Source organism: Notolabrus celidotus, chromosome 13 (genome assembly GCF_009762535.1).
Source record: "Notolabrus celidotus isolate fNotCel1 chromosome 13, fNotCel1.pri, whole genome shotgun sequence".
Classification (NCBI taxonomy): Eukaryota; Metazoa; Chordata; class Actinopteri; order Labriformes; family Labridae; genus Notolabrus; species Notolabrus celidotus.
In genome coordinates, this window is record NC_048284.1 from 30,861,277 (window position 1) to 30,888,883 (window position 27,607).

Sequence of the window (27,607 nt, forward strand, 5' to 3'; positions counted from 1 at the left end):
CCAGCCTCAAGTGGACACTCGATGAACTGCAGTTTTTAACACTTTCCGCATTGGACTCATACTTTTAGACCGTTTGTATAAATGCTGCTTTATAAATAAACTTGCCTTGTCTGAACTGAAGCACAGAGCTGACAAGGAGACCACTGAGGCTGCACGCCATCTGGTGGGAGGATGAGCTTGGTCGCCTGTTCCCCAAACTAAGACGTGACACTGACTGTATCAATAATGAGCCGTCTCCAGCTCTTCCTCTTCTGCTCCAGACATTAGATTTTTGTTTCTCTGTTGTTTCCCTAAATCACTGGTTCCGAAAATGGGGGTCGGGACCCCTTGGGGGGTTGCCAGGTGCTGATGGGAAGGGCTTGCAAGATCCCAGCCAAGATATTTCTTCTGAATATCTAAAGTTGTATATTTTATCCATTATTACAAAAATAAAAATAAAGATATCGATTAAGATGAATGCAAATCAGAATCTGTACATCCTATCACTGCTACAGACTATACATGAAGATTACTCGCATTCTGCTTTCAACCTTTTTTAAATAACTATGAAATAAAATGATGGTATTTTGGCTTTCAGTTCTAATGTCTGTTTTTGGATTGGCCCATTAGTGCTTGCCCATGTCTGTAAGCAATGTTTAACCAACCTATGCCACAGCGTGGGACCCGAGTCTCTGGCACCGTTATTTTGGTGGTCCTGGGCTGAAAAGTTTGCGAACCCCTGTCCTAAACTAGCGCTGCATGATAGGCATTCATGACATGCCAGCTCCCCCTAAAGTGAAGCCAAACCTCCTGATTGCTCCATGAAGAGCTGTTTAGGAAGCGCTTGATTTGTTCTGCAGCTCAATTTCTTAAAGGAGCATATTAAACATCTAAACTGTGTTTAAATCTTGTTTGTTTAACTTTGATTATATTGATGATTGGCAGAGCTCGATGTAAACTTGCACTTTCACAGTACACAGACACACTGCTGACTTACAGGACTCCTCTCCCTGCTGCTGGGATTTCCTCAGAGTCTCCTTCAGCTTCCTCAGAGACTCCTCTTTTTCATTCAGCAGTGCGGTCATCTTCTGGATCCTGAGAGAGAGACAGAGTCAGTTCATAAACTTCTCAGTGTTTTCTTTAAAGGGGGAAGAAGGCACGCTGGGGACGTCACATTTTAACCTTCATCTGTCAGAGAAACTCAAACTGAAGGGATCAATCATTTTAAACAGAAGAAATTAAACTACAGTAATCCTAAAACTACCATGAAATGTTAACATATCGGAAAGAAAGAGAATCAAAAGAGTGTGGAATGATTCAGTCAGAGGTGCTCTTACTCTTTCTGGTGTTTATCCGACACTGAACTCAGTTCCACCTCCATTTTGAAGAGTTTAGAGCGGAGTTTTTCCAGCTCAGCAGCACTGGGGGAGGCGTTTCTCTAAACCACAAAGACAAAAAAAGTCATCTCAAAAAGCTGCTCAGAGTGACAGAAGAGTCAGACTGCTCAAACCAAACACTGAAGAACACAATCACTCAGTTTCATCCAAAGATGTGACCCACAGCCACCCTGACACGAACCTCAGACTCCCTCAGTTTGCTCCTCAGAGTTTGGATGGCGTTCTCCTTCTCCTCCACCTGTGCTCGGCTGTCCTGCAGCTCGGTCTGCAGGAGCTGCGTGGCCTCTTTGTGGTTGGACACTCTGCTGTTGGCTTTGTGTTGAGCCTCCTCCAGCTGCTCTCTCTCTGCACACAGAGCCTGGAAACACAGAAACACAAAGCTGTCACACACAAGACGACGCCAAGTCTGATGGCCTGGCCTTTTCGAGACGAGGCACTGGATGCAACTGCTGCACACGGGCAGATAGGGAGATAGGGAGAGAGGGAGGGAGGGAGAGGGAGAGATCTTCTCTGTACCAACGATGAGACTGTGATAAAAAGTCAAACTATCTTGTGACAGAACCACATGATTAGAAGCGTTGAACATAGCATTACAAGTGAGAAACAAAAGGCATTTGTATCAGTCAAATCAAAGAGAATTGGAAAGTGAGGATTTACATTTAGTGCTGGGTATGTAAAGGTTCCACTGTCTAGGAGAGGTATGTAAAGATGTGGGGTTCATTATTATTCTTTTGTGTATGAGTGAGGTGATATAAGGAGGATGTGAGGTAGAGGAAAGGGAGGAACAGAGGACGCTGCAGTGAAGTAAAAAGCGAGCAGCGCCAGGGCAGACTGCAGCTTCTGCATGTACACAGACTGTTTAAGGTTGAAGTCTTTATAAAGGTAATATTTATGAAAGCATTACTTTTGCCATATGCAGATTAAGCAGACCTCCATGGGATGTGGGTACCTCACGGGGCAACGTCAGGCTCCCGGACACGTCAAACAAAGACAGGAATCTTGGACTAGGATTTTCTCGCCAACAGGGTTTTTGGGGAGATCTAAGCTGTTGTGTTTTCCTGGTATACCAGACGCTCGGATTTTCTTTTTGATGACTTCTTGTATTTTTCGTGATGAACTAAGGGATTTTTGGATTGTGGATTAACAGAGGACGGCCGCATCGTTGGACTGGAAACAGCCGAACAGACTTTAAACAGACTTAAATGACTGGTATAAGTGAATTGTTGTTTTGTTTAACATTATATTCGTTAGAATGTGGATTTAAGTTCATTTTGATCTATAAATGTTTAGTTTAAAAGTTTTGGTTGGAAGTTATTAAATTTTATTGTGTTTGCTTTGCAACTACCTGACCAGTGCTTTGAGGTATCATTTAAGAGTGGTATCCTCTATTAAGTATCGGTTAAGTGCCCAAAAGGAAGAGGGTAAATATTATTAAACTGTTTGTGTCAGATTGGTATGGTTCAAAAGTGTGTAGGTGCACAACTTTCCGAAAGAACCCTCTTAGTGTATAACATCGACAAGAAATCAAGTCAAGTTGACTGTTACAGTCTGACTTCTTCTCTGGGACTCTCAGCCTCAAACTCTCAGCTTCAGGCTGAAGATGTAAACCTCTTATCAGCACACACATTAACACTTGTTCTAAAAGCAGCAACATTTATATGGATTCATTTCATAGATATTGATTTTATATCTCACATAAGTTCATCACAAGACAGAATAAAGAAAAGTTAAACAGAGTTTCTTAAGGCTCTGATGGCCGTGTGTTTTCTCTGGTACTATGAAGAAGATGAATCAGTCTGTCATAAACACATGGTGCTTGTTTGCTGTAAATATCTTCATGTAGCTCGAGCTCACTGTTACTGTGTGACACTAAATGAAGACATCAGTCTGCATCACATACGATCTGTGTACTTATAAATAAAGATAAAGCACACACACCTTGACTCTGTCCTCAGTTTGCTGGAGCTGAAGAGCGAGTTGCTGGTTGTCCCTCAGCAGCGTCAGCTCCGTCTTCAGAGGAGCACCCTCCAGTGGCTGCAGCAGAGTGGACCTCCTGCTTCTCTCGTCACTGAGGCGACTGTGAGTCCGAGCCTGCAGCGGCTTCATCTCCTCGTGCACAGCGTTGTGTTCATCGACCATGCCCTGCAGGACCCAGACGAGCAACAACACTTAGATTTATATTCTGTGGAAATCCAGAAGCACCTTTTCTTTGAGACAACCCGACACTCTCTCAGAAAATACCGTCTTAACCAGTGAAAGCATCCACTTCTTGATTGATTGATTTACATATATATAAACGCTACATGGGAACGGACCAAAGTGCAGACATCTTAGCTGTTTTCATCTTGAAAATGATTCTCCTTCTGTTGCTCATCTGAGTTTGCACTGGTTGCATGATATGAACATCATCACTCTGCCTGTGTGTGCTCCTGCTGGAGTTTCCTGCTTTCCTGCTGCCCTCTCACGTCTGCTCACCCTGACCTCACATGGACATTTAACTCAAGGGCTGGCAAGCACACACATTTCAGCCTGAAGAAGATTTTGGACTTTTGTGCATGCATGAACACAGCTCATCAGAATTTGGAGGTGTACATTGAAGTCTTTAGTTACCTGCAGAGTAGTCTTCCTGCTGCGGGCCAGTGCAGACCTGTGGTCCAGCTCTCGACTCAGGATGCCGTCAAGCCCGCTGAAGCTGATTGGCATTTTAGAGAAGTGGACCTGCAGCTGCTCCTTGAACCTCTCCCTCTCTCTGATCTCGGTGGCCAGTTCACTGGAGTAACATTTCATGTTGGCCCACAGCTTCTCCAAAATGCCCGTCATTTTCTGTAACACAGTGATCATTAATAACCATCTGTTGATCCTCTGCAGGTTTGAAATGTGAAGGAGCTGACAACCAGTTTTCATTTGATCAGTTCAGTGTGATGTCAGATGCCAGACTCCAGTTAGCAGGTTAGAAAATACTTCAAGAAAAACCAGGCAGAGCATCAGAGCTCACCTGCAGGTAGAGGTTCCTCTTGTCCAGCAGAGCGGTCAGTCTTTGTTCCCACATCGAGTCGAAGTCTTCGTCCTTCACAGAGAAGCTGGGTGCCTGAGCTCTGCACAGCAGCAAGTCCTGCAGCCGCCTCTCCTCATACACATCCAGATCTTTCTGCACCAGCTCCTCAAACAGAGTCCTGTAGCCCTGCGCTCTCGCCTGCAGGTGGTCCTGATGAAGCAAGAGTTTAAGTTTAAACTCAACATTCAACAGACCCTTGAGACATTTTAAAGTGAATTAAATGATATTTACACTGAATTTCCCCAGAATCTGCACAGCCTGCTGCCCCTGCTCACAGACGGCTTTGTATGTGCTCATGGTGCGTTGTGGCAGAGAGGTCGGAGAGCACTCCATGGTCAGGGTCTTATTCAGAGCTTCAGAGTTGTACTTGGAGCACATGTCGAAGAAGTGCTGGAACTTTTGGAAGTACTCCTGCAATGATACGAGTTCACTGGTGTCAGTAACGTTCAGCGTCGTGCTGATTGAGTAAAAACGTGTGGTTGAAATTACCTGAAGCTGGTCAGTAGATTCTTGGAGCCGTGACTCTGCAGACTCTTTGACCCTGCTGCTGCTCTGATCCAAACTGCTCAGCTGCTCTTTGAGGGATGAGATGGTCTTGTTCGCTTCACCGAGCAACTAAACAGAGAAGAAATCAGATTATTCAATAATGTAATAATGATGTAATAACTAGTTTACACATGTTTTAATCTATGACCACCTCAAGATATGTAAAGACTGAAAACTGCTGTTTGAGGATTCTCTGCAGGACTTCAAAGCGGTCCTGGAAGCTGATTAAACTAACACGTGATTTTTTTTTTTACTACAGCCCAAAGAAAAACACATTCACCAAACTCATAACGGAAGTGAGAAAAAAGGGTAAGGGTTATAAATATGTAGACATTTTGTAAGATAGCAGACAAAAGCCTGTGCTGAACAACTATGAGCAGGAAAATGACCTTTATTTATTTACATGATGAGGACAGCTGGATCTCTATGGGGCGCCGTTTGTAAAGTTGTGCAGACTGAACATTACAGCAACATTTCTCCACATTTAGCTCCAATATGCATAAAGATGTATGAATTTTTAAAAGTCACTTTTTTTTAACCACATTAGAGCAATGTTTGGGATTTTTTTCACATTTAATTTTGGTGTGAAAAATATATTTAAGTTACAATCACTGTTACATCCAAATGTTAAATCTAAATGTTATATATAAATGTAAATGTTAAATCTAAAAGTTACATGTACATTTTTAATATATATCTAAATTTTAAATATAAATATAAATGTAAAATGCGAAATCAAAATGTTAAATCAAAATGTTATATTTTCAGTTTAAAATTTGAGATCTATATGTTATATATATAACTATATGTAGCGGCTGTAGCTCAGTCCATAGGGACCTGGCTTGGGAACCGGAGGGTCGCCGGTTCGAATCCCACTACGGACGAAGCTCAGCAAGTGGACTGGTGGCTGTAGAGGTGCTGGTTCACTTGCCTGGGCACTACCAAGGTGCCCCTGAGCAAGGCACCGAACCCCCAACTGCTCGGTGTGCGCTGGTTGATGGAAGTATCCTCACTCTGACATCTCTCCCAAAGTGCATGTCCACTGCATGTGTGTGCATGATTGTATGTATATACCAAAAAACTGTGCGTGTACCATGACCGAAAAATAACACGAGTGGAAAATATTGAATTTCCCCACTGGGGATTAATAAAGTAAGTTTCTTCTTTCTTCTTCTTAAATATGTCTAAATGGTAAATCTGAATGCTAACTATAAATGTAAATGCTAAATCTAAATGGTATATATAACTATAAATGTTAAATCTAAAGTTTAAATGTAAATGTTAAATACATATCTAAATGTTAAATATAAATCTAAATGTAAAATATGAAATCTAAATGTTAAATCTAAATGTTAAATCTAAATGTTAGATGTTAAATCTAAATGTTAAATGTTGCTCTGCGATCGATAATATTTAGCTAATATGCAAATTCACACTGCTGCCTAGCGGAAATACCCAAATAAAAGCTTCATACAGCGATACAGACTTAGCACTAGCAACTTAGCTTGTCCATGTCATAGACTGGGTCAGTACTGTCTCTGAGTGTTGTGAAATCTGTTAACGGCCTGCAAAACTGCCTTTACAACATTTTTACGGCATTCAGTCAGGCTAGTAACCCGTAGGAGTCAGTACTTTATCAATTTATGGGGCTTTTATTTTGGTACTTCCGCTCGGCCGCAGTGTGAATTTGTATGGGGCGCCGTTAGTGGAGATTGTTGCTGTTGTTTTCAGTGTGCACAACTTTACAAACGGCGCCCCATAGATGTTTTTGTGTTTGGTGGTTTGGATATCTTTAAACAACTTGGAGCAGCCTTTATAGATGTCTCTCGTGTTACAGAAGAGTCCTCAAAGATCTGAGTGAAACTACTTTAATCAAAGTGAAACACTGAGCCCAGTAAAGACTAAAGCAGGAGTGATAACCGACCTGCTGTGAGGTGTCAGCTTCAGCCATGGCGTGGGTTTGTTTCTCTCTGGACACCTGAAGCTTTTCTTTGAGCTGCTGCATCTGAGAGCCAAAACACAGACAAAGAGTCGTTCAGTACGGAGCTCACAGGAGAGAGACGTTACAAACCACAACAGGGCAGCTTCTAATGATGAAGAGGTTTAGTTTCTCAGGTGTGATTCAAACAATAATCAGGGGAGAAGGAGGACTGATATGAGACACACTTTAAGTATGCAGAGAGATTTTAAACAATGTTTTTGTAGCTTACTCAAAGGATAATCTCAGCTCATAATAACTCACTGCCTGGTATTTCTATTAAAGTTGTTCTCAGCAGATATTTGCTGAAGTTTGGAGACAATTAATCCCCTAACAAATTAGATTTAGGGATAAAAACAGAGATCGAATGCAACAAAGGGCTGCAATGAAAGAAATGTGCAGACACATCCTGGAGTCGTGGTTGCTGTGAGGTGAGACAACCAGGTCAGACTCCAGGGGCAGAGTGCACCAACTTAGAGGAAGGAAAACATGTGATCCAAATGTTGAGTTTTTCTTTTAAACTCTGACATCAGGTGATGTGGACTTACCTGATGATGCAGCTCCATCTTTCTCTCTCCTCTCTCACCCTCCTTCTCACTCAGCTTCTCCTGCAGGGATGAGATCTGCAGACAGAGAAAAACACGTGTCATGTGAGTAATAGGAGACTAGCAACTGTCTCCAAGAGTAGCAATGTGTTTATGAATGCACAAACCTCAGCCTGCAGTGTGTCCACTCTGTCCTCCGTGTCCTGAGTGAGTTGCTGCTTCTCCGTCTCCTTTAACAGCAGGGCGTCACTCTCTGATCTTACTCTCTGCAGCTCCTCAGTCAGTGTTCTCACCTGTGAGAGGAAAATCATTCTTTAACTTCAGATCAACTTTTAGTTCCATGAAGAGAAGTTCCTGAGGTAACTTTAATGGACACCCGTCTCTGAAGCTGTGTGTCACAAACCTCAGCCTGCAGTGTGTCCACTCTGTCCTCCATGTCCTGAGTGAGCTGCTGCTTCTCCGTCTCCTTCAACAGCAGGGCATCGCTCTCTGATCTCACTCTCTGCAGCTCCTCAGTCAGTATCCTCACCTGTGAGAGGAAGACCATTCTTTAACTTCAGCTCAACTTTTAGTCCCTTTGGGGTAACTTTGAAAGACACCTGTGTCTGAAGATGTGTGTCACAAACCTCAGCCTGCAGCGTATCCACTCTGTCCTCCATGTCCTGAGTGAGCTGCTGCTTCTCCTGCCTCACAGCCTCCAGAGTCTCCTGCAGCTGATCTCTGTCCTCACTGAGAGACTTCACTCTGTGCTGCAGCTGCTCCACCTCCTCAACGACAGTCTGAGAGTGGGTTGTCCTCTCACTCAGCAGACCGTCTCTCTCTGCCTCTGCAGTCTGCAGCTCCTCCGTTAGAGTCTTCATCTGTGAAGACAGGAACAGTCAGAGGGATCGTCCTGCTCTGAGAGCTACCTTATGTTTCTTTAAACGGACACCAACCTGTTGGTCTAAAGTGCTTTCCTTCTCCTGATGCTCTCTCTCCAGATTAGTGTTTATTTGTTTAAGTTCCTGCAGCTCCTCTTGGACTGAAGTTAGGAGCTCTTCTGTGCAGGCAGCCTTCAGATAAAACATCAGCTTTAGTCATTTAAAAATACAAGCATGTCCTCAGGAGCAGAAATAAGATAAAGAAGACAGAAAAGGGAAATCAGGATATGATTACTAAAAAAAACTGTCCCAAACGGTTGTTTAGACCTCATCACAACAACCAGTACTCTCACCCTGTTCATGTTCTGCTGCAGCTCGTCCTCCACACTTCTCTTCTGCTCAGATAAAGTCTGCAGAGTCATGTTCAGCTGGGCCACCTGGCCAAGCAGACAGACGTTCATGTTTCAATGTTGTTATCAAATCACATGTTAGACAATCCAAACAGAGAACATTTCAAGGTACAAGGGGAGAGAATATAGCAGCATGTCAACTTCAAGCGGCAACCTCCGGTCTCAAAATATGGAGCCCATGCCTCAAATGTGCCTCACAGGAGTAAAAGTGCGCATCACAAACCTCAGCCTGCAGTGTGTCCACTCTGTCCTCCATGTCCTGAGTGAGCTGCTGCTTCTCCTGCCTCACAGCCTCCAGAGTCTCCTGCAGCTGATCTCTGTCCTCACTGAGAGATGTCACTCTGTGCTGCAGCTTCTCCACCTCCTCGCTGAGAGTCTGAGAGTGGGTCGTCCTCTCACTCAGCAGACCGTCTCTCTCTGCTTCTGCAGTCTGCAGCTGCTCCGTCAGGCTCTGAAGCTGTAACAGAGAAAAGTAGCACTGAATGTTAGGATTCAAGTGGTCTGCAGTTGTGGTATAAATCAGGGGATCAGTGGAGGAGGCTTCAGTAGGTTAATGTCATGCAGTCTGTTGGTGTTAATTGTACTTGCCTGGTTCTGGAGCTCCTGTATCTGGAGCGTTGTCTCTCCATCTGTCTCGGCGCTCGGTTTGGTGTCCAGCTCGGCTTTCTCACTCCTGAGCGCGCTGATCTCCTCCTGCAGGACTCTGACCTTCTCCTGAGAAACCCTCAGCTCCTCCTGGTTCTCAATCATCTGGAAGACATCCCCAGCACATGAGCATACAAGAGCAGAACTGTTCTCTGACTATAAGAGCTGCACCAGCCAGTACGTAGCCTATAACAAGCTCTCCCTCTATAAAGTGTGCTGTAGTTTTTTAAAAACACATTCACTCACCAGTTCTACATTTTCCTGGAGGTCTGCCTTCAGCTGGCTCACCTCCTCCTGAGTTTTCTGCAGATGCTCTTCAAGCTGTTGGATCTGAAGCACAGGGAGAGACACCGGTTCACTTTCTCACCATGAAACTTAACAAACCGAATGTTTCGCAGCGGCACTGAGATGGAGGAAGAAGTGTTATAGTGATATTAAAAACAGTGAAGGTGATAAATCATTTTAATAATAATAATAATAATAATAATAATGATAATAATAATAATAATAATAACTATCTATATAGCACCTTTAAAAACAAATGTTTACAAAGTGCTTTGACAAACAAAAGCTTGGTTCAAATAACAAAGTAAACCTTTTGACAGACAGGGAGGAGGAATTTTTACAATGACAAACAGAATACAACACAAGAGGTTAAAAAGAATAAACGTAAATTAAACAGAATGAAGTGGTGAGACAATAGGCCAATAAATCATTGTTTAAGAGGTTTTTCAACAATAAATAAGTAACATCACATCGGGAAAATAAGAAAAAGTAAAAAGGATGAATTAGGAACATTAAAATAATAAATGAAATAAATAAAAATAAATTAAAACAATAAATAATCAAATAAAATTAAAAACAATTAAAGCTAGGGTTGGTAGACATGGAAAACTAGCATGAATTTGAATGTAGCATTTCCTCAGGACTCCGTCTAACCCCTCCCCCCTTCCCCTCGGAGCTCCTCCAAAATGACGCCCCCGCTCACATGCACGAGCGCCGCTGATTCACGACTACATGATGGTGACTGATTCCAAACCGGTCCTCAGCACATCGTTTGTGTTTTACACTACATCAACTCATGTCTCACTCAGCGGTAAGAAAACACCAAAACATTATCATAGTGAAAGTTACAAACACAAACAAACATGAAATGTATGCGCAGGAGGCGGGCAGAGCGGCAGGACGGGATTTGATTGGTTTCATCATTTGGCTCCTGATGGCAGGGATTGGTTGGTGTTTTCCCAGGTTTACTCCGGCTGTAGATAGAGGCTTTTTTTCACTCTTTTTTAAGAACACATTATGTATTGATTGCCATTGGGACATAAAGATCATTTTAACCAGTATAACAAAAAGTCTTTCTAAATCTGACTACCAACCCCAGCTTTAATTAGTTGGATAAAAACTTATAATAATAATAAAATAGATGTAAGAGCGGTTAGAAGGATGAAGTCACATAAAAGCGAGTCAGTAAAAATGGGTTTTAAGAAGAGATTTAGAAGATGTCACTGACTCTGCGAGCCTCATCTCCTCAGGGAGGTCGTTCCAAAGTCGAGGAGCTCTGATGGAGAAAGCTCGATCCACTTTGGATTTGAGCCTCGACTTTGAAGCGACCAAAAATACCTCACCTGAGGATCTAAGGCCGCGAGATGGCCCTTAATTCTTTTTTTAATGTATATTTTTGGGCACTTTTGCCTTTAATGGATAGGACAGCTGAAGAGAGACAGGAAATGTGAGGAGTAGAGTGGGGGAGGACATGCAGTAGATGGTCGAGGCTGGAATCGAACGTGCGACCTCTGGGATGAGGGCTATAGGCTCTGTACATGGGGTGCACGCTTAGACCGCTAGGCCAATGGCTAGCGGCTCCAACACCATATTGCGGCTCAGAGTGGGTCTGCAGTGGTCTAGTATTTCGGTGATCAAGTATTCTGTTGATTATTTGATTAATCGAGTAATTAAATAAGAAATATTGTGTGCGGGAAATTTTTAACATACCATGACAATCCGTTCCTCCATGTCCTGAGTGAGCTGCTGCTGCTTCTCCTGTCTCACAGCCTCCAGAGTCTCCTGCAGCTGATCTCTGTCCTCGCTGAGAGACGTCACTCTGTGCTGCAGCTTCTCCACCTCCTCTGAGAGACCCTGACAGCTCGTCTCCTTCTCCATCAGCAGGGTGTCTCTCTCTGAATGAGCAACCTGGAGCAGCTCTGACAGACTCTTCACCTGTTTGAATGGAGAGATTTAATGAACTCAGATATGAAGGAGCAACAGGCTTTAATACATCTTTCATTAAAGTGTTAATTCACCTGCTGCTCTGAGCCTGATTCCTTCTGCTGCTCACAGACTTCCATGTTATCCGAGTGTCTCTGTTTCTGCTGCTGGAGCTCCTCTTCTGCAGAACGCAGACGACTCTCAGTCTCTACAACCTAAAATCAATCAATCAATCAATCAAACTGTATTTGTAAAGCGCTTTTCATTGTAACACAAAGTGCTCTGCATAGAAACATCTTAAAATAGAATACATTAAAAAAGAGAGATATACATACAGACATATATTTATATTCAAAGAAAAAGAAAAAGACCCCCCCCATCAACACAGGAAATTAAACTCACCAAAATAAAATAAATGAATAAGAAAATAAAAAACAAAAAAATTAAACCATTAAAAGAAAATAAGTAAATAAATAAAAAGTGACTACAATTTAAACTCCATAAATAAATAAATAAATAAATAAATAAATAAATAAGAGTACAGTAAAATAAAACTGTTATGAGAATAAAACTCACTTAAAAGCGAGATTAAGAAGGTGGGTCTTGAGTTTGCTTTTAATATGTTGATGCTCTGTGCAGCCCTCAGATCTTCAGGTAGGGTGTTCCAAAGGCGTGGGTCGTGATCATAGACTGTAAAAAATATGGACGTAGTATCCGTGACGTCACCCATCTGTTCCTGAGAGCTGTTTTGAAGCAAATCGACGGCGGCAGCCATATTGGTAATGCGGAACTCAACTAGGCAGAGTGTGACGTAGTGTGAGTCTCTTAGCCAATGGCTGTGTGTTCCCGACCGGGATTCACGTCAGTTATGTCCTTATTTGGGCAAAACTCATAATCTTAATATCTTCTTAACCGTCACGTTAGAAAAAAATTCACCCCCCGTACAGTGTATGCCATTAGAGAGATTAGCGTTGTAGGGCCAAGCCGTTTTTTGAACCAGGCTGTAAACATGTTTATTAATGCTGCAAAGATCGTCTTTTTCCCATTCATATCTATGTGGTTTCCGGTGTTTCTGCAGCCAGCCTCAAGCGGATTTTCGATGTATTGCAGTTTATATCACTTCCGCATTGGCTTCATCGTTTGAGACCGGAGTTTGCCGCTTGGTCGTGATGATAAAAGGCTGCCTCACCGTGAGTCTTTGTTCTAGATTTTGGTACGATTAAAAGTCCACTACCTGAAGACCTGAGGACTCTCACAGGCTCATATAATAAAAGCAAAACTGATAAAGAAGAAGGAGCAAGACCATGAAGATATTTGAAAACCAATATAATCATCTTAAAATCTATTCTAAAAGATACAGGAAGACTACAGAGACTTTAAAATTCGTGTAATGTGGGTTCTCTTTAAAGGAGGTTTGATCCTTCTGAAGAGAAATAATAAAAAGTCCAGATTGAGTTTAATATGCTGAGTTCAAACCTGCTGTTCCAGCTGAGTTTGTCTCTCCTGGCTCAGTCTTTCCATCTCCACGTTTCTTTCATTCTGCTCCTGAAGCTGCTGCTGAAGCGAGTGTAGAAGACCCTGAGTCACTGCAGCCTGAAGGTGACAGGTGAAAGTTTTCCTGTTAGAAATCTAACATTTAAATCATGCAGAGAGTCGTGAGCTCAGGCTTCTATGCATCAAAATATCCTGACCATCTCCTTGTTCTGCAGCAGGTCCTCTTCCAGCCGGCTCTTCTGCTCGCTGACGGCCTGAAGAGCAACTTGAAGCTGTTCCGTCTGTGGAGGAATATGAGTGTTTTTTTTAATTATCCAAGATTAAGGTGGCATTAATGAGGGATGGGATTAAACATGTGACCTAAAGCTTGCATTTCTAAATAAAAAAAGCAGTTTTAATCAAACCGAGGAAAGTGAAGTGTTTCATATCACGGTTAGATTTTTAGTGTGCACAATAGAGAAGCAGACTGAAGCGTTCTGGTACCTCTTGCTGAAGTTGTGATACTCTCTCATCGTGTCCCTGCAGCTCCACATTCAGAGCTTCAGGCTGGTTCAACTCACTATGAGCTAATGCAACCTGCAACACAACAACAATGATATGTTTGAGTTTCTCTCCAGGCAAACATGATTAACACGAAGAAGAACCAGAGTGAACGTACCATCTCCATCCGATCCTCCATGTCCTGAGTGAGCTGCTGCTTCTCCTGCCTCACGGCCTCCAGAGTCTCCTGCAGCTGATCTCTGTCCTCGCTGAGAGACGTCACTCTGCGCTGCAGCTGCTCCACCTCCTCGCTGAGACTCTGAAAGCTCGTCTCCTTCTCTGACAGCAGGGCGGCTTTCTCTGATAGGACACTCTGCAGCTGCTCCGTCAGTGTGCTCACCTGAGAAAGATCATTCTTTAACTACAGCTGGACTTAATGGCCCTGTCACACCATGACGATTTAGCCAGCGTATGCCGGCATATAACAAAATTGGCGAGCACGCTTGCGTACGTTGCATAAGTTATAGGTAAGTTTTGTATAAGTTAAGAGCATGCTGAAGCACGCTGGTATACAACGTAGTACGGCAAGTCAGTTGTTATGCGATGGTTGACACATGTTCACACACGTAGAGCTGTGTGTCTGCGTGTGTCTGCGTGTGTGTGAGTGTGTGAAGCCTTGGAGCCCTCTCTCAGTGTCAAACAGCAGAGCCTCTGAAACAGAAGCTGAAGCCAGCATGTCGGAGTCTGCTGGTGTTCAATGATAAAGCTGCTGCTGTTGAATTCAATGAAGTTCAAAATGTGACGTTTTTGAAAGCACTGCAGTCAATAAGTGTAACTTCTTGTAAAGAGCCGAGGCTGTGTTCCTGCTGGTTTCACTCCTCTGACACTCTCCACGGCTCATCATGTTCTTACAAAGAGAGACTGCAGAGTTTTTAATAACACACAGAGCTGCCATCAAACAGCACACAGCTCTGATGATGATTGGGAACTTATACGTCGTCATTAACGAGCAGCAGCGTATTTATACACTTCGTCTGCGTTATTACACTGCTGCGCACTTTGCACAAGTGGACTATAGTCAGGCCTAAGTTATGAATACGCTATCTATACACCCAACATTGAAAAAACATTGATAATTCAGTGTATGTCAGCGTTTTAGAGACATTTTGAGACGTCGGGAAAACGCTGGCTAAATCGCCACGGTGTGACAGGGCCATTAGCAATTTAAATTACACGTTTAACATAAGAGGAGCCATCGCATTTACAAAACAAGTGTATGTTTTTTTGTGTTACAGACTAAAGTACTTGTACTACCATTAATACTCGACACCAGTTAATACAATTTAAAGTAACACACAGGCTCCATTATTCTAAATCTAAATTGCATAGGATTTTCCCCACAATCTCTTCTCTGTGTGATCACTGTAAGTCTGCTGAGGGCTCCCTGGCCCACCTTTTTTTGGACATGTCCAAGGCTGTATACCTTTTGGTGTGAGATATTGAACTGGTTTTCTGGAATGAACGGCTGTGTGTTCAAACCAGACCCTGAGATAGCATTATTTGGGTATTCTCCATCTTTATATAATCAAAGTCTCTCTGTGCAGAGCACTATCATGTATGGTATGGTAATTGCTTAGAGAGTGATATGAAATCTCTGGAAGTCTGACACTGTGCCCCAGTTCAAGACCTGGCTGTCTGACCTCACCTGTGTACTGCACATGGAGAAAATCCGGTATGGCATGATGGGCAATCTTACCAAATTTTTCAACATCTGGCAGCCTTTTTCTGATTATCTTGCCCAATTGGACAGAGTACCCTGACAGTGTCTGATTTTACTGCTCACCACTTACCTCTCTTTAAAGATTTTTCTTAAGAAATATTGTGCTAGTGATGCCATGTAGAATAATGTAAGCCCTGTTTTGTTTTGTTTTGTTGTGGGTTTTTTTGTTTGTTTGTTTGTTTTTCTGTCTGACTTTATTATTTACGCTCTGTAAAACTTTCTGAAAATCTTAATAAAAACATGGTTTAAAGTACTTGTACTAAAGCTTGAAGATGACTGACTCGTTTGAGTCTGGTAGATAAATATGTTTATTTAAAGTCATATTTTCTTCATGTCGTTTCTTTGTTTCCTGTGAGCTGATTTTCCTCAGTTATGTGATAGAATTTCAGTAAAGTTATTTCAGTGTGCAGCGGTCAATTAATAACTTTCCATCCATATATATTTTTAAATCTATTTCCCCAGAGAAGCCCTGATGAGATTAAAAATCTCCTGGTGTGTTCACAGTCTCTTACTTGTGTCTGCAGCTCCTCCAGCTGTGCACTCGTCTCAGGCTGAGCAGCATCATGCGTGGATGTCTGTGCAGCCTTTAGTCGTTTGATCAGCTCCTTCTGCTCGTTATTTTTGTCCAGAGCCGTCCTCAGCTCCTCCTGGTTCTCTATCATCTGATTAGTAAACAAATACAGATTTATATTTGAGACCATGAGCTGCAGAAACAAACAGCTGACTGATACCTGTCACATGTTGACTCACCATCTCCACATTCTCCTGCATGTCCGTCCTGAGCTGATCTCTCTCTGCGGTGAGAGACGACACGGTGGACTGCAGCTTCTCCGTCTCCTCTGCAGAGCTCTGAGCACCGGTCTGCAGAGTCTCCCTCTCCTCTTGCACACACTGAAGCTCCTCTGACAGACTCTGAACCTGGGAGGAACATTTCAGATAAGAAACAGTTCAAACACTGACGGGGAAGGAAAGGGGTCAGGAACAGAAAACAGCTTCAAAGATATTCATCTCACCTTCTGCTCAAAGTGCTTCTCCAGATCTGACTTTTGCTCCTGGAGCTCGTTTTGAAGAGACTGAAGGAGACCTTGTGTCTCTGCCGCCTGAAATGAAGGCAACGGATGATAAAGAAACAGACAATAAGAAGTGGATGTAGCTCAAAAACACAAAGAAAGGTCAGAGATGCAACAAAAAGAACAAACGTTGAATGCAACGGAGTGGATCCAGTGGAAGTTAACACATCGACTAGAATAGAAGCCTATCAGATCTGGTGACATGCAAAGGTCTGGAGATTGAACTGAAACCCGGGTCGCCAGCTTGAAGACGACAGCAGCTTGCAGAAACACTCCACTGGACTAAAACCGAATCCTTTTGTGTTATTAAGACGTGTTTTAAAGAAGTCCCTCACCGTCTCCTCGTGTCTCTGCAGGTCCTTCTGGAGCTCCTCTCTCTCTGCAGTGAGAGATGTCACCGTGCAGAGCAGCTTCTCTGTCTCCTCTGAAGAACTCTGAGCTCCAGCACACAGCAGGGCGTCTTTCTCTGCTCGAACACTCTGCAGCTCTTCAGTCAGCTGATTCAGCTGCAACAACACAAAGGGAAAACGTGTTAACCCTTAAACTTTGATCACTGCACATCAGTTAACCAGCTCAACGACAAACATGGAGAAAGCAGGAAGGCTGTACTTGTTCTTGGAGCTCTTTGCTGATCTCCTCCTCTGTTGATCTGGAAACTTCACTGTCAGCAAGTTTCTCCTCCAGATCCTTCAGCAGCTGCTGCAGCTCCTCCACTCTCTCTGTCAGGGACGCTCTCTGCTCCTCACTCTCCGTCAGCTGGAAAGAGAACATTGCTTTTATTTGTGTGGCCATGATACTCTGGACGGTCTCTGCAAATACTCTGTGCCATCATAAACCGAGAACATCAGACCCTTTCATTTGCACAGACAAAGTAAATCAGAAACAATCAAATAACAGATGTGCTTCCTTGTGTAATGTATCTAGAAAACCGCCTGAATGTAAGGATGTTATAGTTCTCTGGGAATAATAGCCAGCTTCTCAGTATGTAGCCAGTTAGCGATAACAGACCTCCAGCTAAGGCTTCCTTTTCTGTGCACTTCGTTCTTTAAGGTCCAATCAGAAACTCACGAACTGAACGTGTGTTCAGATCAAAAGAGAAAAGATTTGTTTACAGAATAAATACTGTCATGCCACATGAGAGCTCATGCATCTTTGTCTGGTGAGTCTCAGCTTCACTGTAAATAGTAGTTCACACAGAGGCTTCACTCTGGCTTCCTTCAGGGGTATGAGCCTGAAGCAGAAACTGATTTTCCTGATTTCACAGGTCTTACATTTGCTCAAACACTATGCTAAGTCGTTAAAAGCCAAGTTTTGTCAGGTCTGTCCTCAAGAGGAGAAGAAAAAGACTCTTCAATTGTTCGTTTGTTGAACGGAGGAGGGATCAATCATTTCTGATGCATTCAGGGAAGTTGGGAAATCTAAACACTGAGTGTGTCTCAGTGTAAATGTTTGATCTAGAACAGATTTTTAGCTGCTCTTCATGCAGATATCTGTTTATAGAGAGAAATAAATCCTCCTCAGACTACCAACCATGTCATTACAGTGAGCTGTACTCAGCCTGCTTTTACTCTCCATGAAAACTTTTTTCAATATGTCTACCAAAGAGTCCTGATAGCTGATTGGTCAATGCTACTGAGACAACAACCAGACTATAAAACAGAAACCAGAACACAGTTTAGATGTTAACTCAGGTGTGATTAAGTGTGTGATGTCAGAGGCAGATAAATCTGGAGAGGGACAAACTGTTTTAATAACACTCATCTTTTTAACTTTCTTCCAGCTGTACACGCTGCCTTCACATGCAGATGAAGGGAGAAGTATTTCACCTAAAAATCTCAGAGGCTGTTGATTGATTGATTGATGATCATATTCCACGTCTCACCTCTGAATGTTTCTCCTCCACCGCTGTATCGAGTCGACCTCTCTCGGCCTCCGAGCTCTCCAGCTCTGAGCGCAGTGACTCCATCTGCTCCCTGAGCTGCTCCTCCCTAAGCGCTGCAGCGCTCAGCTCCGCCTGTGTGTTCAGGATCTCCTCCTGGCTCGTCTGCAGGGAGTCTCTGAGCTGCTGAGCCTCCTCCTGACTCTGAGTCTGAGCTGAGATCAGACTGTCTCTGTGAGTCTGAGTGGCACACAGCTCCTCGGTCAGCTCACACACCTGAGGACACAAAATGAAACCAGAGGTTACATCAGCTTCCAGTGATAGTATCTCAAACTCTGTGAAGGACATTTAGAGGACCGACCTGCTGCATTAGAGAGTCCACCTGCTGTGGAAGAGTCTGTAATGAAGCCAGCTCCTCCAGCTGAGCTTTGAGGGTTTCCTCCGTCTCACGAGACGCCGTCAGCTCTTTGTTCAGGTTGGACACGGTCCTCTCCAGTTCCACGCTGTCGATCAGATCTACAATAAAAAAAGAACATCTTAAATCTGAGTTTACAGTTTAGGGTTGTCCTGTTCCAGAAGTGTTTTTATTCTAATCATGGATTTATTTTAAAACAGAGCATAAATATCTAAATTCACAAACCCCCTAAAAGCCAAAGTCTAGGTACACTGTTCTAGGTACACTGTTCTGTTTAGGGACAGGAACAATGATGGTAGAGGATCTTTTAGACATTGAAGTAAAAACCTTGAACTCACTCTTTGGGACTTTTCCATCCAGCAGCGTGGTGAGCTTGGTGTTCTCATCAAACGCAACGTTCAGCTCTTTCTGCAGATCACTCTGCATCTTTTTGTTACGGGACTTTTCTGTTTCGAGCTGATAGTGCAGACCGTCCACCTCCGCCTTCATCCTGTCGTGGCTGGTGGTCAGAGTCACCTGAGGAGGACGTGAGGAACAGACACATTAGAGAAAGACTCAGAGACGAGTGTTTGTCAAGCTGGGATGTGAGACGAACATGAGACAACATGACAGAGACGTCATTTTATAATGAATCTGAGTGTAAACGAACACAACTCAAATGTTTGTACCATCCAAATAAAAAACAAACAGGTATTGAACTTGTTTGTAAGTGTTTGTACACTCACGTTTGACTCCTCCAGAGCGATGTTCCGGCTGCGCAGATGGGCCCACTCCTTCTTAGTGTCCCTGCTGACGCCCTCAGCGTCGTCCAGAGAGCGACGGAGCTTCTCCACCTCCTGCACCAAATCCTTACCGCTCTACACGAGAGAGACAACATGACAGTGAAGCTGCTGCCGGGCTGGGCCATTAACTGTCAAACAGACAACACATAGAGGCTGCTGTGTTGTGTGTTTGTATGCAGAGTATAGAAATTAGACTATTTCACACATCACACCTGTCCTGCAGCAACTCCACTGGCTTCCCATCAAATACAGCATCATTTTTAAGATCCTGTTTCTCACTTTCAAGGCCATCAACAACCGAGCTCCTCAGGACCTCATTGAGCTCCTCCATACCAAAATACCCACCCGTAGTCTCAGGTCCTCCTCTTCCACCCAACTCACCCTCCCACCTGCTCGCTTGACCACCATGGGGTCGAGAGCCTCCAGCTGCTCGGTCCCCCACCTCTGGAACTCTTTCCCCCAGGACTTACAAAACTCCACCTCTCCCACCACCTACTCACCTGTCTCTATGGGACTGGAATGACTTCACTGTCATCATGACTCCACTTTCATTTTTCTAGTATTGCATTGTTATTCTGTTGTATTTGTGTATTTATTTAGTATTAAGGTTTTTTTTTTACTGCTGGTATGTTGTACCAGTGACCTCAGGTCAAAAAACTAATTTGAATCCAGGGTGCTGCAAACAGTTACTTTTTCCATCTACTGTGGAGTCTGTCTTTTTCTAATTAAACAATGTGAAGGTTAAAAACACTGAACTGAACACGTCCAGCAGAGCCTCCCTGGAACTGATCACATGGGGACTTGATTCAGTTTGTAGTCTACCTGCCTTTACTCACTGCTGTAGATTTCTTAAAATGTGAAGAAAAGGCTTCACACATCTTCTTTATAGGACAGGTGTGTAGGAGAGAAGTGAGAAGAAGCTCATAAAATTTGAGTTTGAATGACAACGTTTCGATACCAGACCTTCATCAGGCAAAGCTGGCTGATGAAGGTCTAGTAGGCCTACCAAAACGTTGCCATTAAACTTTTGATTTGCAAGTTGAACAGTGTACGGGATTCTTGCATCTCGATATTTCTTAAAGGGAAAACAAAGAAAGAAATCTCACTCACCATGCTCTGGAGCTCTTCTACAAATTCACTTTTCCTCCTCAGCTCCACAGACTGGGATTCTAGTTTGTTCTAGAAAAACAAACATGAGACATATTAAAGAAAATACCACAGTTTGGCTTCTTATCAGTTAATAATTACAGGAACACTGAAAGAAAAAACATGTGAAGGATTTGAGTCTGCATTGCTTCAAAGTACAGATCTGTGGATTGATCGTCCAAACATACAAACGTGTACAAAGCTTTAGTATCAGCTCACTGCTGCAGACTGAGGCAGGTGAAACGCTATAGCAAGAGGAGACATGAGGCTGAACACTCAGCTCAGACACCATGTGTGCCGTTTTCTAGGTAACTGTCCGTTCTTCTGACACACTTTCAGATTCAGGATCTCTGCAGCGCGTCATCTCACCTGAAGCTCGCGGCACTGCAGCTCAGAGGCTTCCACTGCGCTCTTCAAACCAGAGATTTCGTTTTGCAGCTCGTCCTGTGAGAGCAGACGAACAAAATGAGGTGTAAACAAACTTCACAAAAAGCTTTCCATAAAAGATAAAACAGGAATCATAGTGTGATTTTTTTTCTCCCTCAAGAAAGCAGAGTAGCAGGAGGAGTGTACAGCCTGACCCAGAAGGCGTGAGTTCAAGCCCACACAGACCCCTTCGCCTTTGCTGTGCCTTCAAAATGACAAATGAAGAACATTTTCAGATCAGACTTTACCTCGAGCTCCTTCCTGAACTCCTCCTCAAGACTCTTGAACTCTTCCGTCTCTCTCGTGTCCTGCAGCTCCTTCGATAGAGCCGACTTCTCTTTCTCCATACCCTCAATCTGCTCGAGGAACATGCCCAGCTCCCGCTTCAGGTAATCCCTCTCTTCAGCCATCATGTCCTGAGAACAGACAAGTTCAGACAGTGAAGCTGCAGAATGCATTCAATCAACACTCTTCTTACTATAAGGACACTTCAGCCTGCTCCGTTACACCTCACAGCTTCAGTCCCAGTGTTATTAAACCTGGTGAACACATCAGTGTTGGCACCAACCTAAAAGGTATCAGTGTCCTACTCAGAGAATCATGTTCAAATGTTGTGGGTCGATCAAAAATATGAACACTGAGCTGTAAGCGGAGAGTGTAACGTACATAGAAGCAAGGATCACATGAGAGACCTGTGTTCCTGCATGGATAGGATGGAAAACATTTTTAAATGCACCAGACAAGAAGAGGTATCTGTGTCTATCAATACTCCAGTCTGAGTCTCGTATCAAAAAAAGAGAAATAAAATGATATCAGACTCAGGATGTACACAATTAATCAAGTATCGATTAATTGATTGTTAAGAAATTACTGAAACAGGTCTCATATTTGGTTCAGCTATCAAGGAGGTGTTTGATTCACATGTTTCAATGTGAATCAGCTGGCTGAAGGTGTTGATCACAGCGGAGACGCTCAGCTGGCGGCTGTGCGTCAGGTCTTCATGTGCGCTTTTTTAAAGAGGATCAATACACAGCTGCTGGCAACAATGACATGGACATGCAGGTTGACAACTTTAAACAGGACATTTCCCCACCTTTAGATACAAAGCCAACAGACTGGTGGGAAATGCTAGTACGCTTTGTTTGCAGACCAACAACATCAGAGCCGTCTGAGCTTTTCTGCAGCTGGACTGATTATGACCTGGTTGCGCATCCGGCTGACACCTGACCACGTACACGTTTATTTTTCTCAATGAGAACGAGTAGACAGAAAACTGGACACTGTGAGTCTGAAATATGTTTCAGTTCAGTTCCCTTGTTGCAGTAAATCCACATGTTGTAGTCTGAGCCTTCACTTTGTATGACTCTGTGTCTGCAAAGATTATTATTATGAGCCTGCTCCACACGTTGATTTCAGAGTGTTTAACATTTTGTATGTCTCAATATGATCCATAACTATTCGATACTGTCAGTATTATGTTTCTAAGGAAAATTTGATTGAGGGTAAAAATGCATTTGGCATTGTCTTTTACATGGAAAACATCTACTTTCTTAATGATTCATCGATAGTTAATATTTCCAAAGATCGATCACAGAGATAACTGAAAATTTACATCCCTACTCAACACCAGTTAATCTGAGGATATAATCATAGGAGTCTCTATCTTAGTTAGTTACATGTGACATGACAAAACAGTGAAAAACAGGAGCATTTCCTCCAGACCTCCGTCCAACAGTCAAATGCTCACATGCAAACAGAGAAAAGATTGTTTGCTTACTAATCGTATAAATAAGACTTTTGCGATGGGTCCATTTCAGATGCTGATGTACTGACAAAGTGATATCATGATTTATTGTGCAGCTCTAATTTAACATTTTTGTCTTCCTTCATGTGAAAAACAAACTTCCATGCTCTGAGATGAGCTGAAGCCGTATCAGACTCCCATCGAGTGTTACCTTTTCTGAAGCCAGGTGTTCACACAGCTGGACGGTCTCTGCAAACTCTCGTTTCATCTGGAACAGGAAGGTTTAAAGTTTACTCCTAAAACAGTAAAAGCAACCAAACTGAATCCAGAACAGGATCCATCAGGTGTTAGTCTGACACCAGCACAGCTCACCTGCTCATCACTGCCGCTCTGACTGTGGCTCTGCTCCTCCAGGTGTTTCTCCAGCTCCGACACTCTGAACTCTAGCATCTCCACCTTCTCCACAGCTTCCTGTTTCTGCTGGGTCTCTGCCTGCAGCTGCTGCTCCAGCTCCGACACTCTGCTGTCCGACGTCTCCACCTTCATTGCGGACTCGTCTTTCTGCTGGGTCTCCATCTCCAGCTGCTGCTCCAGCTCCGACACTCTGCTGTCCAACATTTCCACCTTCATCACGGCCTCGTCTTTCTGCTGGGTCTCCACCTGCAGCTGCTGCTCCAGGTTGGACACTTTCCCCGACAGCTCACGCATCTGGTTCTGAGACACGCAGTCTTTGGGGCTGGCAATCAAAAAACAAACATACACACATGAGTGAAGAGTTCAACAAACTGAACCAACACACGTGGAAGAGCGACAGTAAAAAGGTTCACCTTTCTCCAAAGCTTCGGACAGTCACGCTGCTCTGACTCATGTCCATGTCGTTTAAAGGCTCCTCAGAGATCTCCCACTGAAAGTCCTCGTCATCTGTCAAAAGTATCAGGTTTACAATCCATGATCAATCAGACTGCAGTTTGTTTTTGGATTAGATGGATTATACTTCTTCTCTCCGTACCTTCACACAGTTCACTCAGACAGGAGCGGTCTGCTTTCCTCTTCCGGGCAAACGGCTCTGCGAAGCTGAGCTCAGACACTCCTCCTTCAGACTCTGAGGTGTGAGCGAGTCTGAGCATCTTCCCTCCCCACGTCACTCTGCGTTTAGGCATCTTAGAAAGAACAGCACACAGGTAAGTATGACTATGAAAGTTAAAGTCTAACTGTAGCAGTGTTTCGTGGCATACTAACCTTTGGGACGGGGAACTGATTGGAGCTGGTGACGAGCAGCTTGGTCAGGTTTTTGATCCGGTCCTCCTGCTCTCTCTGGAGCTGATCCTTCTCCTGGAGCAGCTGGGAGAGAACCTCCTTCTCTGTTGCTGTCGTCTGTGTGACCGAGGAAACCTGCAGAGGAGGAGAGTCATGCGCGAGTTAGTGAGCATCCAGAGGGTCTGTGTTCAGACTCACACTGTTGATCTGAGGGATTAGACTTACCTCTTGAAGACGGCGCTCGAGGTCGACGATTTGGTTGCGATACCTTTTGAGCAGAGCTCCGTCATCGGACACCTCCGTCACGTGAGGGTCGTTCTTCATCTTCTTTGCAGTGCTGGCAAACTGAAGGATGAACATTTATTGACATCAACATCGTGTGGTTTGAATCTCTCATAAAAGTTCACTTTAAAGACGGACTGCTAGAGTCTCTGTAGTCTTTGATCTTTCAAAAATGAACAGAGGAAAGGAGTAAAACTCTGTGAATCCACCTGACATACGATGCTTCCTTTACATTACAGTCAAGATTAGTATCAAATAACCAACAATAAAGCCTGTGAATCATGAGATAACTATCTTTATTACTCGCCTCTCTTACTGATCTTACAGCCGTGTAGGATGCTTGATTCTGATTGGTCAAAACCTCTTGACAATGGTTATTAACTTTCACTAACATGAGCAACACCAGAGTCAAACTGATCACACGTCATGTCAAATCAATCCACAGAAAAGAGTTCAGACATGTGTAGCTTCTGCTTGTTGACACCATAGACCATAAGGATCAAGGAGCGGAGCAGGTGAGAGAAGCTTTAGGTTAGCGATCTCTACAAAGAAAGTTAAACCCTGAGCGGTGGTGATGATAGCAGCAGGGTTCAAAGTTGTGACATTAGTTTATTTTTAAAGGTGTGAACCGCAGAGCTCAGAGAAGAAGGAGAGCTGAATGAGGACAGTTTCATGTTAAATCCACCACAACAGGCAGAGAAGAATCCATCACCATGGAACGATCACTGACGAGGAATCACTGGGACTATTTTTAAAAACTGTAAACATAAATCATTTCAGATCAATAAAATAATCTTTCATCAGGGTTTTTTTACCAGCGTGTTTGCTGCAGGTAGTTATGGGAAATATAACCCCTTCAGGGTGAGACGAGACCACAACGCGAACTTGCTAGCCATACATGATCTTTTACTTCATCGCCTGAAATTTTGAAAATGCTCTGTCCAAACCTAAACTAAGGACGTATGAGCAGATCAAACTGAATTTCATCCCTGAACTAACCCTAATATCCGGTTTATCTAGGAGGTAAAGATGTTTGGTTGAACAGTTAAGATCTGTTGTTCTTCCTCTGGCTGAGGTTGGTCAAGTCAAACATATGATGATAAGATAACGCACTTTCTTAGTCTGTGTATATTCTGGCGATAATCAGACCTGATGTGCGCTCTGAACCTGGACTGTATGACCTCATGGTGTCTTGTAAAAAAGTTAAAGGTATGAGGATGTGTGGCAACAGGAGTCTGAATATCTAACCCACCTGCAGAGTGCTGAGTGTCTCGTCCAGAGTGACCGGGGTGATGGTGCAGATGATGACCGTTTTAGCGTTTCCTCCTAAAGAGTTCTGCAGGATGCGGGTCAGCTTACTGTCTCTGTAGTTAGTGAAACCCCTGAAAACAGAGAGTCATATTCATCATATTCAAACACCTGAAACTGATGAAAGACATCACATCTGAAGGCCTTCACTGGTCCAACAGTTAGTAACGAAAAGGCTGCCTGACTTGGAGAATGTGTGTCACAGTCGGCCAAGGAGACAAGGTTTGTACTTTTAAAACTGAAGTGTTTGACATTGAGGAATGATGAGCTTCAGCAGAGTCTAAACTGAGCCGATGAGACATGGTTGGATCTGGTCCAAAATATTTGTACAACACAGGACCAAGCGGCAACCTCAGGCAGTGAGAATTGAAGCCAAAGCAGAGGTGTTAAAAACTGCAGTTCATCGAGTGTCCACTAGAGGCTGGCTCCGGAAGTACCGGAAACCACATACACACCAATTCAAAAAAGCTGATCTTTACAGCAGAAATAAACATGTTTACAACCTGGTACAAAAAAATGAGTGTAGTCTGGATAGCACATTTATCAATCAGCACACACTGTACAAGGGGTGAGTTTATTCATTACTCAGCAATTTCGAAGATATTAAGATTACAAGTTTCCCTTATTGAGAGGCACAGCTGACTTGTTTGACAGGTGGGAACACTGTAGCTGTTGGCGAGGAGGCTCAAAGCCCACCCCTTTATGTCACTAGCTTGAAAGTTGTTAGGTTGAGTTCAGCATTTTCAATACAGCGCTTCAGAAAACAGATGTGACATCATGAACACTACGTCAGTTATTTGCACAGTCTATGCACCGAACACAGAATCTGATCAGAACAAGAATTTCTGGCGGACTTGCATCTCAAAGGATTACGCTGCAGTTGCTGACTGAAACAATCTACTCAACTTTTGTATCTAGCAGCCATCCTGACCCTAAAATATGTCAACAAGTTGAAGAACACCTTAAATCAACTGATTACAAGAATGTCTGCAAGTAGTGATCCATGAATGTTTACTCACTGGCCTTCATCCGTCAGTTTCTTGATCACCTGGGCAAGCGTGAACAGACTGCGGTTGATGTTGCAGCCTTCTTTAAAGCGTGCACCTGAGAGAGCACAACAAACCGTTACTGACACTCAAAGAGGCGAGCAGTCAAAGTGTGCAGTCAGTAAAGTAAAGTTTAAAATCTCTGGTCTGACTGAAGAGCAGCTCACCTTCAGCTCCGGTTTGACTCGCCCTCTCAGATCCGGCCAGATCCACTAGATTCTGCAAGAAGAAACAGACGCTCAGCAGATAATCATGACAGCACAAACAATGATCGACATCAGGACAGAGAGAGAAGAAGGATAACAGATCAGTGAGAAGAGGAGTCGGACTCACCAGGTGAGACACAATAATGGCTCCATCAGCGTTCTCTCCCGATGCGGGGTCGCTTCTTTCTCGGCTCTCCAGAATCTAAAGACAAACGTCATGGTGAGTAATCCAGATTTACCCAGAATCCTTCATGTTCCTGTCTGATGTGTGGGTACATACCATTCTGAAGATGGTGTGTGAGCGGCTGCTGCGCTGGTTCATCTTCGTCTTCCCGTAGTGGCGGTTCTCTGCAGACGTGCAGAAGACAACATCAGTCAGCTGTTACTCCTCAGACTGTGCAGGATAATGAAACGTTTGATATCATGACGTCATCAGAGATCTTACTTTCTCCTTTACGGATCCAGGCCAGAGCTTGGGAAGGATTCGTCACGAGTTCTTCGGTCAGGTCGGCCACGTAGATGTTTTTCTGCACACAGACGAGACACAGTGATCGTTTTCAGAGAGAGCAGAACGTTTCAGGGTTTCAGGCGTTCATTCAGTCTAATCTTTGAAGTGTGTAACTTTAGAAATAATCAGAAAAGATGCTGCAAGTGTTTTAAAAGAAAGCA

General features: G+C 43.6%; 1 protein-coding gene across 6 annotated transcripts in view; it reads right to left on the minus strand.

Moving 5' to 3' along the window:
• Nucleotides 1–27,607, minus strand: part of cenpe (centromere protein E) — a 35,647-nt gene that overhangs the window by 1,841 nt on the left and 6,199 nt on the right. For 2 of the 6 annotated variants that reach the window (XM_034699407.1, XM_034699406.1), the window contains exons 6-53: nucleotides 27,384–27,465; nucleotides 27,219–27,286; nucleotides 27,066–27,140; nucleotides 26,900–26,951; nucleotides 26,706–26,790; nucleotides 25,631–25,760; nucleotides 24,322–24,441; nucleotides 24,079–24,231; nucleotides 23,849–23,999; nucleotides 23,667–23,760; nucleotides 23,212–23,575; nucleotides 23,051–23,107; nucleotides 21,344–21,511; nucleotides 21,039–21,113; nucleotides 20,634–20,702; nucleotides 19,467–19,598; nucleotides 19,080–19,257; nucleotides 18,688–18,842; nucleotides 18,330–18,602; nucleotides 17,057–17,203; nucleotides 16,783–16,953; nucleotides 16,391–16,477; nucleotides 16,128–16,295; nucleotides 15,890–16,039; nucleotides 13,776–13,997; nucleotides 13,601–13,693; nucleotides 13,315–13,398; nucleotides 13,100–13,216; nucleotides 11,719–11,838; nucleotides 11,411–11,635; nucleotides 9,662–9,745; nucleotides 9,359–9,520; nucleotides 8,994–9,227; nucleotides 8,714–8,797; nucleotides 8,436–8,552; nucleotides 8,127–8,360; nucleotides 7,904–8,029; nucleotides 7,668–7,793; nucleotides 7,504–7,578; nucleotides 6,902–6,982; nucleotides 4,921–5,046; nucleotides 4,663–4,842; nucleotides 4,372–4,581; nucleotides 3,987–4,199; nucleotides 3,315–3,518; nucleotides 1,558–1,734; nucleotides 1,317–1,417; nucleotides 977–1,074 (exon numbers count right to left, since the gene is read on the minus strand). In XM_034699407.1, the coding sequence (XP_034555298.1) occupies nucleotides 977–1,074; nucleotides 1,317–1,417; nucleotides 1,558–1,734; nucleotides 3,315–3,518; nucleotides 3,987–4,199; nucleotides 4,372–4,581; nucleotides 4,663–4,842; nucleotides 4,921–5,046; nucleotides 6,902–6,982; nucleotides 7,504–7,578; nucleotides 7,668–7,793; nucleotides 7,904–8,029; nucleotides 8,127–8,360; nucleotides 8,436–8,552; nucleotides 8,714–8,797; nucleotides 8,994–9,227; nucleotides 9,359–9,520; nucleotides 9,662–9,745; nucleotides 11,411–11,635; nucleotides 11,719–11,838; nucleotides 13,100–13,216; nucleotides 13,315–13,398; nucleotides 13,601–13,693; nucleotides 13,776–13,997; nucleotides 15,890–16,039; nucleotides 16,128–16,295; nucleotides 16,391–16,477; nucleotides 16,783–16,953; nucleotides 17,057–17,203; nucleotides 18,330–18,602; nucleotides 18,688–18,842; nucleotides 19,080–19,257; nucleotides 19,467–19,598; nucleotides 20,634–20,702; nucleotides 21,039–21,113; nucleotides 21,344–21,511; nucleotides 23,051–23,107; nucleotides 23,212–23,575; nucleotides 23,667–23,760; nucleotides 23,849–23,999; nucleotides 24,079–24,231; nucleotides 24,322–24,441; nucleotides 25,631–25,760; nucleotides 26,706–26,790; nucleotides 26,900–26,951; nucleotides 27,066–27,140; nucleotides 27,219–27,286; nucleotides 27,384–27,465 (6,697 nt within the window). The remainder of the gene's footprint in view (nucleotides 1–976; nucleotides 1,075–1,316; nucleotides 1,418–1,557; nucleotides 1,735–3,314; nucleotides 3,519–3,986; nucleotides 4,200–4,371; nucleotides 4,582–4,662; nucleotides 4,843–4,920; nucleotides 5,047–6,901; nucleotides 6,983–7,503; nucleotides 7,579–7,667; nucleotides 7,794–7,903; nucleotides 8,030–8,126; nucleotides 8,361–8,435; nucleotides 8,553–8,713; nucleotides 8,798–8,993; nucleotides 9,228–9,358; nucleotides 9,521–9,661; nucleotides 9,746–11,410; nucleotides 11,636–11,718; nucleotides 11,839–13,099; nucleotides 13,217–13,314; nucleotides 13,399–13,600; nucleotides 13,694–13,775; nucleotides 13,998–15,889; nucleotides 16,040–16,127; nucleotides 16,296–16,390; nucleotides 16,478–16,782; nucleotides 16,954–17,056; nucleotides 17,204–18,329; nucleotides 18,603–18,687; nucleotides 18,843–19,079; nucleotides 19,258–19,466; nucleotides 19,599–20,633; nucleotides 20,703–21,038; nucleotides 21,114–21,343; nucleotides 21,512–23,050; nucleotides 23,108–23,211; nucleotides 23,576–23,666; nucleotides 23,761–23,848; nucleotides 24,000–24,078; nucleotides 24,232–24,321; nucleotides 24,442–25,630; nucleotides 25,761–26,705; nucleotides 26,791–26,899; nucleotides 26,952–27,065; nucleotides 27,141–27,218; nucleotides 27,287–27,383; nucleotides 27,466–27,607) is intronic. The other 4 variants (XM_034699409.1, XM_034699408.1, XM_034699410.1 and 1 more) reach the window with 4 other exon arrangements.